Consider the following 14,046-nt stretch of genomic DNA (forward strand, 5'->3'; position numbering starts at 1 on the left):
ATGGTTAGAGCGCGAATTTACTGACCGGAAGGTTCGAACCCGACCTCTGCCTCTCGACTTCCCCTGTCTAGGCTTGGGCAACCTGGCAGTATCTCAGCCCTCGTGCCTCCTTCATGTGGCATGGCACCTAGGCACCGAAAGGGTGCTACAGCTGAACGATTGTTATTATCGACCATTGGTTACAGCGTAATACAGCAGACTAAAAATGTTCAGTGGCAGTCTACCGGGCCGTCAAGATGTGGGTTCTGAAAACTTTGGAAGTACGTGGAAACTGCGGGGAACTGAGTCATCTTTTTTTCGGTGACTGAAACAGAACGAACAAGTGTGATGATTTCTCGATGAATATCAATGATCAACTTGGACGCAAGGGGAAACCAGGACACCCAGAACAAAGTTCACGCTAATAGAACCATTGTGGTTGAATTGTTCCGCATGGAAATACCGGGTGTAGCACACCGTACGAGTTATAAAAGCACCCTTCCGGTGCGTAGCTGCCATGTCAGCCGAAGGAGGCACGAGGGTTGAGATAGTGTCAATGTGTCCAAGCCTAGACGAGAGTAGTCGAGATGCAGAGGTTGGATTTGAACCACGAACCTTCCAGTCGATTACTTTCGGCTCACAGTATCGAACTGTTTATGACGAAAAGTGAAAAATGCTCAGTCATTGCGGCATCGTATCGATATAACCAGGCCATAATTTGGACCGTTAATCGGGCAGAGTTTTTCTTCACAGCCAAATATAAGTAATACACTCAGTGCACAAAGCCAAAAAGCACTTGAGTATGTGTAAAACCTCTTCACAGATGGCTTAAATTGGTTCATCCGTGTGCCATTCATGTTGATCATAGACCTAAAACATTGTTTTCTGTTTATCTATCTCAATAAGACAGAAACGGGAGATAAAATGCGAAATGGAATCTTTCTAGACAGCTTCGTTAATCGCAGCACGCGTGACACCGTTCAGAGAGGCAACGAATGAATGTACTTAAGCATGCTTTTGATGCTAAATCAGACGCATTGTTGAGTAAAGTTCACTGAAGCGTAGGCGTACTGTCACTCCCAGACACTTCTCAGCACACCCAGTACTCGATGATGACAAACGCTCACAACGTAACCAATCAGAGGCGAACTGATGTGAAGTTGCGGTGCACATCTGAACACTATTCAATCAGTTTGTTAGAAGACCAATTCTTTTCATGATATATCGATGGTATCTACCCAGATTGTGGCTAGTTTCGTGTTAAGAATCTCTTGCAAGGCCGTTTACTCTCTCGCAAGGAAATAGACGCTCACTCAATCGATAACACGATGAGTAGTACTGCGATTTCGGACTGATGACTACTCAGATCCTCGTTTCGCCTTTTTGTGCTTGTGCAGAAATTCAAACGTGAGGAGGTACCCAGGTTATGTGGCTAGTTTCGTGTTAAGAATCTCTTGCAAGGCCGTTTACTCTCCCGCAAGGAAATAGACGCTCACTCAATCGATAACACGATGAGTAGTACTGCGATTTCGGACTGATGACTACTCAGATCCTCGTTTCGCCTTTTTGTGCTTGTGCAGAAATTCAAACGTGAGGAGGAGAACTTTGTCAGCCAGCATGAAATCGATCATCTGTCTCTGATAGTGCCGTCTGGTGGGGGAAGTTCAAGCCTCGCCCCTCGTACTCGGTCCACTATCAATGGGAAAAGTGACACTGGAGGAGTCAAGCCAAGTGAGTCTGTGGCATGCTGTCAAAAATCCACTACGCCATTTCGTTCTTTTCTGCTTTACCGGCCCGAAATACATTAGTATCTAAACCCTAGAATACTGTTTTCAGTTTGAGGGGGTGGCTTACCGAACCAAGTTCAGGAGAAGTCATTCGTCTCGTTGTTACTCCTTGCTTGGTCGATGGGCTCTAACCCTTAATTCTGTGTGGAGTCTAAGGCTTCCGCAACTATGGTGAAACATTTCATTTTCACGGGAGACTCAACTGAATCTCTCGTTTATGATATTCTACAACTGAATGTGATGCACACAGGTCGCCTCATGACTCAGATGGCACGGTATTCGAGATATCGCAGTATATTTTCTCATAAAGGAAATTACTCACAAGGTTGCTGAAAACTCTTCGACAGCCCACGACCGGTTTCGCCCTTCTTGGGGCTCATCAGGTAGACGCAGTCCCCGGGTTTCCGTCAACCTTATGTTCTACTTGAACTCAGTCCAATTTAGTTTCAAGTGGGACATAAGGGTGACGGAAACTCGGGGACTGCGCCTACCTGATGAGCCCCAAGAAGAGCGAAACCGGTCGTAGGCGGTCGAACAGTTTTCAGCAATCTTGTGAGTAGTTTCCTTTATGATGGAACATGTTCTCTTTTGAGATTCCTGATACAAACCTACCGCCTTTAACTTTTCACTTGCACCCATTGTCCTTGCTCTTGGAGCTGACTGAGTCACTCTTCCCATCATGAATTTGACGATTTTGTCCTCTGTTTTTTCCTGAACGGCCAAACTTCAAAGTTCTGTGCCTTCCTGTATATTCCATCTTTCGATAGTCTCTAAATCTTCGAACAGTTTTAGGCATGGTTCATACTTTTTTTTAAAATTTTTTCGTTTGTCATTTTATGCGCGGATCTTTGGTAGTTGGTTTGTCCCTACTTTTGCAGTCTGCGTTTATGTGTGGCACTCTGTGTAATACTATATATATATATATATATATGCTATATGCATATACTTACCCGTATGTATGTATAGTCCGGAAACGATTCCCAGTAAGTTGGTCTGTTCCCTCAGGTCATGATTATCACGAGTTCAAGACCGAACCATGCATTAATGACAATTACATAGACATAAACTCTCCCCAGCTGCCTTTTGAAGGCCCAAAACAGAATCGCGTTTGACCGCTTTCTTATCGCTACCTTCGTTTGTCAAACCGGGTCACCCTTAAGACAGTTGGGTCGAAATAATTTTTCATCTTGTATAAACTCAATGCATTACTCATAAGGTTACTGATAGGTCTTTGACAACTCACGACCGATTTTTTCCTTGAAATATCATGAATGAAAGATCCAGCTGGATCCCATGTGAGCCTCTTGAAAAACCAACTTTGTTTGCAAATGAGTGTATTTTCCTAATTTTTCATTTTATTTTTTAACACGGGCCATCATTCACAAGCCAGGTTGAAAAAGGTTCGGCAGCTTATTTCCACCTAAGTCCAGCGTTTTAATAGTTACAGTTACAGTTTCAAAAAATTTCAGCGATGGCGGTAAAGCCCAGAAGTTTCTCCCGGAACTTCTCATTTGAAGATCCTATGCTCACGATATCTAGGGGGGAAATTTGTGGAAGCCTGCTATTACCCGACGCATTTCACATCAGATTGGAACCTCATCACCGCAGCTCTCAAAAAATTTATACTATCCTGCAGATCATCGTATGCGTGGTTGCTACTGGTAGCTCTGTCTCAATGAAAATGAGTCAGGAGTACCTTCACGCCTCATGGAATTCCCTTAGTTCACTCGCCCCAAGCGAGTCAGGCGATGAATAGCTGGGAGAGATCGACAAAGACTGCATTTACTACGAAGCTCAAGTAAGGCATTTGTGGATCGATTAAACGGCCACTGTAGTTGAGTTAGTCACTTACGCGCATACTTAGTATGCGACTGAAATTCGAGAAAATCTCTCACCTCGAGCGCAGGGGTTCCCTAAGGTTCCAGTTGGGCTAGTATTCGCGCTATCAAGGCATTTCCCCCCCAGGACGACTTGATCTGGTTATGGCTGCGATCTAGGCTTCCAATGACAACACAATGTTACGAAAAATTAGTAGTATGGTTCATTTGTTTCTCGTCACTTCTTCCAGGGATGCGTGCCAAAGGTACAAGTCACACAAGTCTCACGGTGGCTTGCATCAAACGTCTGTTACCAATCGGTGAGTAAAATGTACTTTTATCTATTGGGTATACTTTCCCGTATGATCTGATTTCGACTATAGCCCCGACGATAACTTTGATTGGTTTTGCTGTTTGTCAGTCCTTTATTTTGTCTCAACATGAACGGTAATTTGATGATTTGTGTACAATGTGGCGTTGAACGCACCGTGTTCCTTTTTAGGCTTGAGTTTACTCGGAGGACGTGAACAAGAACTGGTCTTGTGCGCCAAAAGGAAGCTTATTCGGGTGAGTCTTTTTCAGACTCCGGTTGAGTTCCTCCTATCAATCACTGAGTACATTGAATTTATCTTTTTTTTCCACTGGTATGGATTCGTGTCCGTCTGTCGTAAGGGACCCCACATGAAACTAAGTCACTCGCACATCTCTACGGTACAAATGGCTGACTGATCGATGCTTGATTGTTGACAGGTCGAAGCTGAGCTAATGACGTATCCCCGTGATCCGAACCAACAGGTGTGACAGCGGTCTGACACTACATGGACCTGTTTATTGTGTGTAATCATCTGTCGAGACGGTGCTCCAAAGGCGACATCCCTCTGCACTCGAATTGTGGGCCTGTTATGAAGTTGGCAGAATGTCTCTTAGTGTGGTACAAATCATTAAAGGTTCGCTTTATGGGAATGACTGCCAACCACTAATGTAGTCCCGAGTTCAGCGAAATGCACTCATTTGCAAACTAATTTGTTTTCGCGAGAGATTCGCCTGGAATCCAACTGAATCTTTCGCTTGTGATGTTCTCCGGCAACTGAATGTGCTGCACCAGGCCGCCTAATGTTTCAGTCGCTACGATATTCGAGATATCGCAATATAGGTATATTCGTAATGCACTACTCATAAGGTTGCTGAAAATTCGTCGTCAGCCCAAGACCGGTTTCGCTCTTCTTGGGGCTTATTTGGTAGGCGCTGTCTCCGAGTTTCCGTTAACCTCATGTTCTACTCTGAAACCAAGTTGCACGAAATTTGCGAACTACACTCATTTGCAAACTAATTTGGTTTCGCGAGAGACTCACCTGGAATGTAAGGTTGACGGAAACTCTGGGATTGCGTCTACCTGATGAGTTCCAAGAAGGGCAAAACTGGTCGTGGGCTGTCGACAAATTTTCAGAAACCTCATGAGTAGTGCATTACGAAAAATCCCGAGGTTGTTACCTAGTCAAACAACACCAAGCAGAGTCAACTGACGAATGAAGTTGAACTATCTGATAGAGGTACGCGATGAGGTACCCCCGGTTATTTAAAGGTGGATTGTGACTCCAAATTTGCTGAGCCAATATTGCTTTATGTGAAGATCTACTAAACACTGGGTACCTGACAGTAGAAGCACCCCCCACGGATGGCACATGGCTTCGATTGCTTGACAACCCGGGCCAGCATCAGTTCGCCGAATGATTTCACCTATTGCGCCGCTGCACGCCTGTGTATTTTTGCATTTATCTCATTGTTGGGATGGTTGATTGCTCAAATAAAAGCCGGATTTGTGCTGATTGGTGTTCAACTTACCGAAACTCTCACTTTTATCTTCCTATCTCCCACAATTTCCTGATAACTACTCACTTTAGCTGCCCTTTGTGACGTTTTAGCCACAAAGTCGTCAGGTAAGCGTGGGACGGCTGTAGCTCTTCACCTGAGAAGCACCTACCAATATCTTGCTTGCTTCAGAGGCTGTCATGTAATGGCTTCACTGCTTCATCAGGACTATAAAACTTTTCGTGTAATTCTGCACACTCGTATCGATAAACCAATCCATGTCTTGAATAGATCCACTTCGCCGATAATATCTCGTAAACGGCTATCGAAATGATCATTTTATCACTTTCTGGTTGTGCATTTACAGAATCTCATCCTCAGCTTCGTCATTGACACCACAATGTTTGACACTGAGGCATCACCGGTACACAAAGACAACGATTTTATTTTAAGATCATCTGTTCAAATTGCAGACAGTAGGAAGAGATTGAGAATGAACTTGTTTCTAGTTTGGTTTAAAGATCAATTCCTTTTCTATTCTGCATGTGATAGAATTCATTTCTGAAGACTGCAGCAGAAAACCACCAAATTGGGACGTAGTTAATAGGGTGCGGTTGGCTTTGAGTTCGAGTGAGTAATTCTCACCATAGATTGTGGCCAAAGTGCTCTGTTTACGTTCGGATATACGATTGGATGTAGCTATCATCTTGACACAATTATCGTTATCCCAAAGTTTGGTGTAATTTCCATGAACTCGATGGGCTCTATGAATCCAATATCATTCTTAAGTCAGGAAGATTGTTTACATCAGTCTGTGAATGATACTCATAACTTAGATCCAAAGGAGACTTACCATATAGAATCAGTTGGGGTTTGCTTTCATCTGGGGATGTTACGGAGGGCGCAAATAAGTGATGGCTGCATAGTGCGTCGCCAGACTGTTTCCGTTTTCCGATCCTTGACAGCGTGGCTTCTGATTGGCCCACGGGAACTTCCAATCGTGTTGTCGTATGGTCTGCTTTGTCATCGAGCCTTTTCCTGCCGCACAAAGCAAAACCTGTTAGCGTCAACCTAATTCTGGCTGGAAGTGGAGCTGTTAGGTTCATTGAGATACTTCCGGTGTGGTGACTATAGCACAACGAACGATTTGTCGGCAGTGTACCGATCTTCATCCACTCTATAATGCAATTCTCGCAGTTAGACGTTCCGAGAGGAAACTTTTTGCGTCTCAGTGGAAATCTGAAGAAGACTGGATATCAAGTTACGACGATTAATCGGAGGTGGTCATGCATTTTATCGATCAGATTTGATAGCGGTCTTTCAACCCAAAACCCTGTGACCGGTCGTCTGCGGTTCTGAAGTGACCTGGGAAACTGTCAGATTTGCGTTATATTTTTAGAAATCGAAGAATAAGTCCCATGCATGTTCACAAAACCCACAAAATCCATTCCATTCCGCACCGATTATTGGTTGCTCTGATTGAGTCGAATCTAGTTTAACCATTGCTTATATATAGAATAGAAATACAGAAGACTGCCTTGAATGGTTATTGATTAGTTTGCTGCCTCCGACTGAATGATTTTCAGTTCTATCTTTGTTACCTATCATTTTCATCTGAGTTCCCAAAGTTCTGTTCTGTTTTGTTCTGTTTGACTGTCATGGAATTATTTTTAGTTTTTCAAGTCTGCGCCTATACCACGTCACGTTATCAGTGCAGAAAAAACACAGGCACCAACAGTCACCACCGCCATCATCATCATCATCATCATCATCATCATCATCATCATCATCATCATCATCATCATCATCATTGCCATGACCTCTCATTATCTGCGGTTTTCTCTGTCTCCCTCACAATCCCCATGTCTAATTAGAGCCGAAGGGCAAACAAGTACTTTTTCGGTGAAATTACTGGACCTAAGGTTGTTCCCCCTGTTCACTGTGCTGTGCGCGTGTGTTCGTGCGTGTGTGTGTCTGAAATCCTCTGCATGCATTGCTAGATTGGATCCCTAGTTGAAGCAGATCACCGAAGAGATCTAACTTGAATACAGGAACACTGAGACTCCCCACTCCCTGCCCACTGTTGTTGACATGTTTTGAGAACCGGTATATCCTGTCATTGTTACAAAAACGGTTTTTCGAGAAAATATCAGTGCTTCTAACAATTGCTGTTAGATACTGGAGATTGCCACGGGGGGCGGCATTCGGTAAGTGGTAAATATGTGAATGGTGGCTCAAAGTGGCTAAAACTCGTGAGTCTAACAGGTGGAGAGCAGACTCGAAGGTAGCAAAGGTCACAATTTGTATTATGCTTTCCGCAGTCCTAAATGTAGGATACCAGTAAATGTGAAACCTCGACAAACGGGAGGAAGTGGAAAACTGAATTGGTACTCGTGAACACGTGAACATGAACCGTAACACACAATAGATTTCTAATCATTTTGAATTTGGTGCATTCCATTTCTATCACTCTTTCATCAATTTGCATCGCTATCGTCCCTTGTTCCTCAACCTTAAAGGGCACCACATCGACTGACACCGAAAAGGGATTCGAGAATTTGATTCAGGTAGCTTTCTAACGAGACCACAGCTCACAGCTCGATCAGCTCTCTCCAATTTTGTGACCCGATTTGTCCCGTTCCTGGCTTTACCCGCATAACTTGATCCCCATTTAATTTCTCAAACCTCTATGTGCAGAAAAGAGCGCATTGCACGGCTGCAGCTACCATACCCTCCGTGAATTTGTGTGTACTCATATCTGTCTAAAGCTGTCCGATCTGAATTACTCCCCTATACGCAGACTCGTTTTCCAAGCTTAGGACTTTTGCCGCCCACTCTCTGATTGGCTGTCCACATCATGCTTCGCGATCTGAACCAGGAGAATTTCTCGGTGTTACTTATCGTTCTTCTACCAGGTGCTATATTTTCTAACAGCATGAATCCCTGTGCTTCCCGTTTACTGGCCAGGCGTGTCACATTTGTTTATGGCGCCCATTCTTTGGCACTGGTGTGATCTACAGGGGCTGGCCGTTCGGTCACTTTTCTGTCTGCCTGTCCTAGCTGACTCTGTGTGTCTACCTATTGTCTGTCCGTTTATCTATCTGTCTGTCTGTCTGTCTGTTCCTGTCTACCTATTTGTCTATATGCCTGTTCGTTTCTCTATTTTGTCTACTGATCCGTCTGTCCGTGCGTCTGTCTGTCTGTCGCTCCGTCCGTCTGGGTCTTTGTGTTAGCCTATCCATCTATGTGTGGGTGTTTGTCAACTGACCACCCCTCGTTTGCCTGAGTGCCCTCCACCTCATTGCCCCCAATAGTTTGAGCCTGTTTGTCTGGCCGTGTTACGTTTTCTCGCGTCGTGCTCACATTGTCCGGCACACGCTAAATAGCACCAGCTGTTTTTTCCAACCCAACAGCACGAAGCGGATTCGGATATCGAAAGTTACCTTCACGCAGCTTTGGATCGAGATGGAGACGTGAGTTCTGGACAATTTGGTTTGTGTAACGTCCGAGTGATCTGAGAACCATATTTTTGTGCTTCATAGCTTAGCTTGAAAAACTTACCTCTTTTACTTACTTACCGTCAATGGTGAATGCAATCGTCCCTAGCTTTATTGATTTTCAGATCAAATAGCTGCTTCCCCGTCCGTTACCTAGATTTTTCGGCATTCACATGCAGTTATTAAGCCATTACACAAGCTCAGTTAAATCAGTCACGTGGAATATTAACAGGCTATCAAGTGGCTACGTACAGGCACACACGGTTTGATTGAACCCGCGTACTTGTCGTACAGTGGTTGAAGCTGCCACACTTTTGTTCACTGATGATTTGGGGGTGGAGTGGGGTAGGTAGCTACGCATTGGTGCGTAAATACAGCACTGTCAGTGGGGGAAGAGAGCTATGCACTGAAGGCAACAGCTTGGATGCACGAGTGTCATTGAGGGCGCGACTGGGCCAGATCTGACAATGTCTCTAACCATTGATGTGGCCCGTTTCGGAGTCTCCATCCAGGAAGGCGGCACTGACCAGCACAGCTGAGTTTGTCGCTTAGCGGAATAAACTCATCTGGGAGCCAGTTTGATTTGCAGGAACCCCACCTGGAACCCAGATGAATCTCTCTTTTATGACTGTATTTCGCTAACTTCGTGCAATTTGGGTTCAATTAGAACGTGGGTTTGACGGAAACTTGGGACCGCGCCTACCTGATGAACTCCAAGATGGGTGAAACCCGTCTGGACTCTCGAAGAGTTTTCAGCAGCCTTATGAGTAGTGTAATTAACTGAGCTGTTCTGTTGATCCAGAAACAGTTTATGTAACTGCTCCTCATGTCTGCTGGTTCTGAAAATGAGTATGGTTGTCAAACATGTTGAGCTATTGGACAGAACGGTATTTTGTAATCGAATGAGTTCAGAACTAATCAACGTGGTTAGGATTTTTTTATATTGATGAGAATCCAAGTTTGACAACAACTGGTTTGTGGCAATTCCTCTGTGTGGTCCCGTTGAATTTGGCGCGTTACAAATTATTCGAAGTTTCATATTCTGTTTCAACTTGTGTGGCGAATGTGTGGTTGAACTTTGCACATTGAGACTTCGTTCCAGTTTGATTACATTCCGACACTCATCCGATCGCCTGGTATCTGGTACACAGGAAATTGAAGCCAGTGGTTCAGCAGCGGACAAACACATAACTACGTACAATCAAACCTTGATAGAGTTCATATTCTACTCCAACTAGACACCGAGCTTGATGAATAGATCTTACATTGAATTCCATTCAAAAGAGAAGTTTCAGATGAGAAAATATCCGCATTTGATTGGTGCAATTTGTTGGTGGCCAAGGTCGTCAGTGTCTTTATGCTGGTGGGGCTTAATGCTAGACCGTTGTGACCACTTGGCGTGTTTTCAAAGTATTCTTCTATCGAACAGATCTCCCCTCGCATACCACGTGCAAGCTGTCTGATATTTTAACGAACATCCTCAAGAACCTACATCATCCTATCAGTGCCAGTGAAAGGAAGAAAGCCTTCACTGCAGAGTTATTTGATAGAAAACACCAACTAAACAGTTACAGACTATTGGACAGGAAAGCAAAACTCTCATATGCATCTTGTTTACAGAAACTGAATATCCATCTTCTCCTTGAACGCGTGTTCCTAAACTTTCCTGGATATTCATTGACTATTAATCAAATGCAAACGAATGCTACAAAGCGATTCCACAAATTCCGTACTACATCCCACTTTTCAATAGACGCAGTGCGGAGCTACGAGAAAACATATCACTCGCATGCCTCATGAGTAGTATCCAACGTTATACCAGCTCGCACCCATGAGCTATTTGGCGCATGAGATTGACGCCACTCATTGGCATTTCCATGAATTGACACTGGAAGCCGAGGTTTTTATTGTAATCTGTTGTTTTTTTCTTCCACATTACCTCGGTCCCTGCCATCAGAATATTGCATTTGCTGCCATAAAATTGTGATCGTACGTGACCAGGTTCATTCTACTATTCATTGTTCCATTCAACTCTGCTGGAATCCAGCTGAAAGGTTCGTTTTTATTTCCCGTACAAACAGGTTGAACCGCGAACACAACGTTGGCAGAGACTGCTCTATCAGAAAATCGATAAAACGATTGCACAAACTGGTCGCCATGCGGGACTCGGTGTCTCCACCCGAGATGAAGTCGTTGACCGTATTTTGACGCTTTCCAAAGTGATGCATGGCTTATACTTGGTAAGTGCGAATCGCATCTTCGTGGGCCTGCTCGCAGTTAGTTTCATCAAATTGATCTTGGGTGAATTTCGCTTATTGGTCTAACCGAATTAACCAATCGGCGAATTCGAGGAAGTTTATCCGTGTGGACACAAGTATGTATGCGCTATCCACACTGCGTAATATAGTAATTCTGGTTGCAAGGAAGACGCTTCTCTGTTAGAGAGAAGCAGAGACAACATTAATGCAACCCCGTGACCAGAGAAACAGGCTATAATTGCCGCAGATTATCTGTTGACTGCGCGGTTCCATGGCTCTCTGAGACAAGTATGAATCCGAAATAGATCACCAGGCCCGAAGACCCACGTCTCACTTTGTTTAGCCAGTAATAGATAAGCAGACCTAATACTGAGCTTTATCCTTGTTCGAGGGTTGCCTGTGAAAGGAAGGTCTTCACTGCGGATTTATTAATTAGAAAATGCCAAATGACCAATTACAGACTATTGGACAGGGAAGCAAAACTCTCATTTGCAACTTATTTACAAAAACTGAACATCCATCTTCTCTTGAACGCGTCTTCCTGAATATTCCTGGATATTCACTGACTCAAATCATTCGTTGCTCAAATCCAAGCAAATACCACAAAGCGACTCCACAAATTTCGCAACAGATCTCCTTTTTTCAAGAAACGCAAGGCGAATTTAAAAGAAGAAAACATACTGCTCGCATGCTCCTCATCAGTAGTATCATCGTTACACCTGTAGTGGACTACCTCTTCGGGGAAAATGTTTCTTGGAGGGAGTTTTTTTGTATTCGAGAGTCCTTTACAGGATGTTTGCTTATCAGAGGACTGACGTGTAGCACTCCTCATGACACTCAAGGAATCTGTCATGTCAGTGGATAGACGACGATATGACGAATTCGTTAAACATGTTATGCCCAATGTGTAAAATCATTCACCCTATTCCTAATTCCATGAACTCTATCCTACCCATTATCTTTACCCGAGGCAGCGTTGACGTCACCCTGCAGCTTTGATGTCCGCGCTACAAAAAGACGATGGTGCGTGTATAATAGTGTGAGGGCAGGACAGGACAGTCAACTGTTGGCATTGATGACTCCCAAGAGGGGAAAGAAGCCAACCCAACCACAGGAAACCTTCCAAATATCTTGTTCAGAGTATTGGGTTGAGATACCGTTAATTGAGCGCAAGGGGCCCGCTCTTCAGCACGGACGAAGCCATTGTGTGTGAGAACGGGGAGAAGTAGTTACGTTTTGCACAAGTTTGGCACAACACAGCTGTTAACCCCTTAATCGATCTTACCAACTTCAGCATACACCACTTGTCCCAAGGGCACCAGCCCAAGAGAGGTCACTGCTCTGGTGAGTTTACACCAGCGTTCCCCGTCTACCAGAACCTAGTGTAGTCATTGCCCGTGTCCTGTCATACCCCGTTCCGTTTTGATAGCCGAGGTGTTTGGAGTAGTTTCACAAAGAGGCAGGTCGCTTCCTGGTTCCATATAAATCCTTCATCTCATCCGGATACTTATACAGGCATATCCGACATCATTGTTCGCACTCAGTGCGACTAGATGTGGCTCAAAACATTCCGGTCAGGTTGCCAGTTTATGCGGTACCAATAATCATCCAAAGTGACGGGAACTCCACCTTTGGTTTCCGTAGCTTCCTGACAAAGGTGACTAACATTTACACATTTGGCTGAAGACGGATGCCGGATGATGTTGGTCGATCTGTTGCCTCACCCATAAACCAACTAGGTTAGTTAATTAGTTAGTCATTCAGCTGTAACAGCTTTTCGGTGCCTAGCTGCCGTGTCACCAGAAGGAAACATAAGGGCCGGGATACTGGCCCAAGCCGGACAGAGGAAGTCGAAACGCAAAAGTTGGGTTCGAACCACGGACCGGAAGGTCCGTGGTAAATACGCGCTCTAACAACGGAGCCATATCGCCCCGACCAACTAGATCAATAGGTAGACTAATCATAAACTATAGGATGACTAATGTCCCAGTTAATGATGGAACACGGACCTTCTAAAATTTGATGTATAGGTTTCTTGTAGATCCTTCTTGGCGTTCTTCACCTCTCTCATGGGACGGTCAATCGATTTTCGACACGATTGACCAATCACATTCTGCGAATCACACTGTCCTACACCCATCAATCCGTTTTCAGGTTGATCATCCACCAACGATGGCCAAAGGAGCCTGGAAAAAACTGGTCTCATCCCAAAGAAAGAAGGCGGTCATGGCCTGCTTCCGTATGGTCCCACTCTATGCACTGCCGGTACACCGGGCGGTCAACCTCTTCATCTCATCCTATACACAAGAATGGCTGGACTATGAGGAGTCTTTGGGAGTCAAGCTCATCGAAGATATCACAAACGAGGAGGGTGTAAGTGCGGGCAGTGAGGCCGACTCGGGGTGTGTGTCGGGTACAGCCACACCAGCCAAGTCAACGAGTGGGTATTCATTAGACAGTTCATTCAAATCGATCGAAGGTAAGCAATTATCGCTGTTGATGACATTCTCGAAATAAACAATATGTATACTGGAACCCGCCTTACAAAATAGAGGGTTAGTGTCTTTCAGCAAAGTACGATTTCTGGAATACGAAATCTGTTGACATGGGAAAACAGACAGACTACGATATTAGGAGGCCCTTCTTGCTTGCGCATCTGATGAGCTTCGTATAGGTTCGGGCTAGCGGCTGCCAATTCAGACGAACACCCAACTACTGGTGGCTATTCATCAGTATGAAATTGAGCGAACACTGCCTTGGATACATTATAAACGAGAGACTCAGCTGGACTCCAGCTGAGTCTCTGGCAAAACCGAATAGGTTTCCAAATGAGTGTATTTCGCTAATTTCGTGCAATTTGGTTTCAAGTAGAACATAAGATTGACGCCTACTTGATGAG

General features: G+C 44.5%; 1 protein-coding gene across 1 annotated transcript in view; it reads left to right on the forward strand.

Annotated features, from left to right (window-relative positions):
* T265_09254 (hypothetical protein) overlaps positions 1 to 14,046 on the forward strand; it is a gene marked incomplete at both ends in the record, with an annotated part of 179,014 nt that overhangs the window by 131,413 nt on the left and 33,555 nt on the right. Inside the window, 3 exons of the mRNA XM_009175285.1 lie at positions 4,086 to 4,150; positions 10,971 to 11,129; positions 13,302 to 13,520. Coding sequence (XP_009173549.1) covers positions 4,086 to 4,150; positions 10,971 to 11,129; positions 13,302 to 13,520 — 443 coding nt within the window. The remainder of the gene's footprint in view (positions 1 to 4,085; positions 4,151 to 10,970; positions 11,130 to 13,301; positions 13,521 to 14,046) is intronic.

This window comes from Opisthorchis viverrini (assembly GCF_000715545.1).
Source record: "Opisthorchis viverrini unplaced genomic scaffold opera_v5_270, whole genome shotgun sequence".
Lineage (NCBI taxonomy): Eukaryota > Metazoa > Platyhelminthes > Trematoda > Opisthorchiida > Opisthorchiidae > Opisthorchis > Opisthorchis viverrini.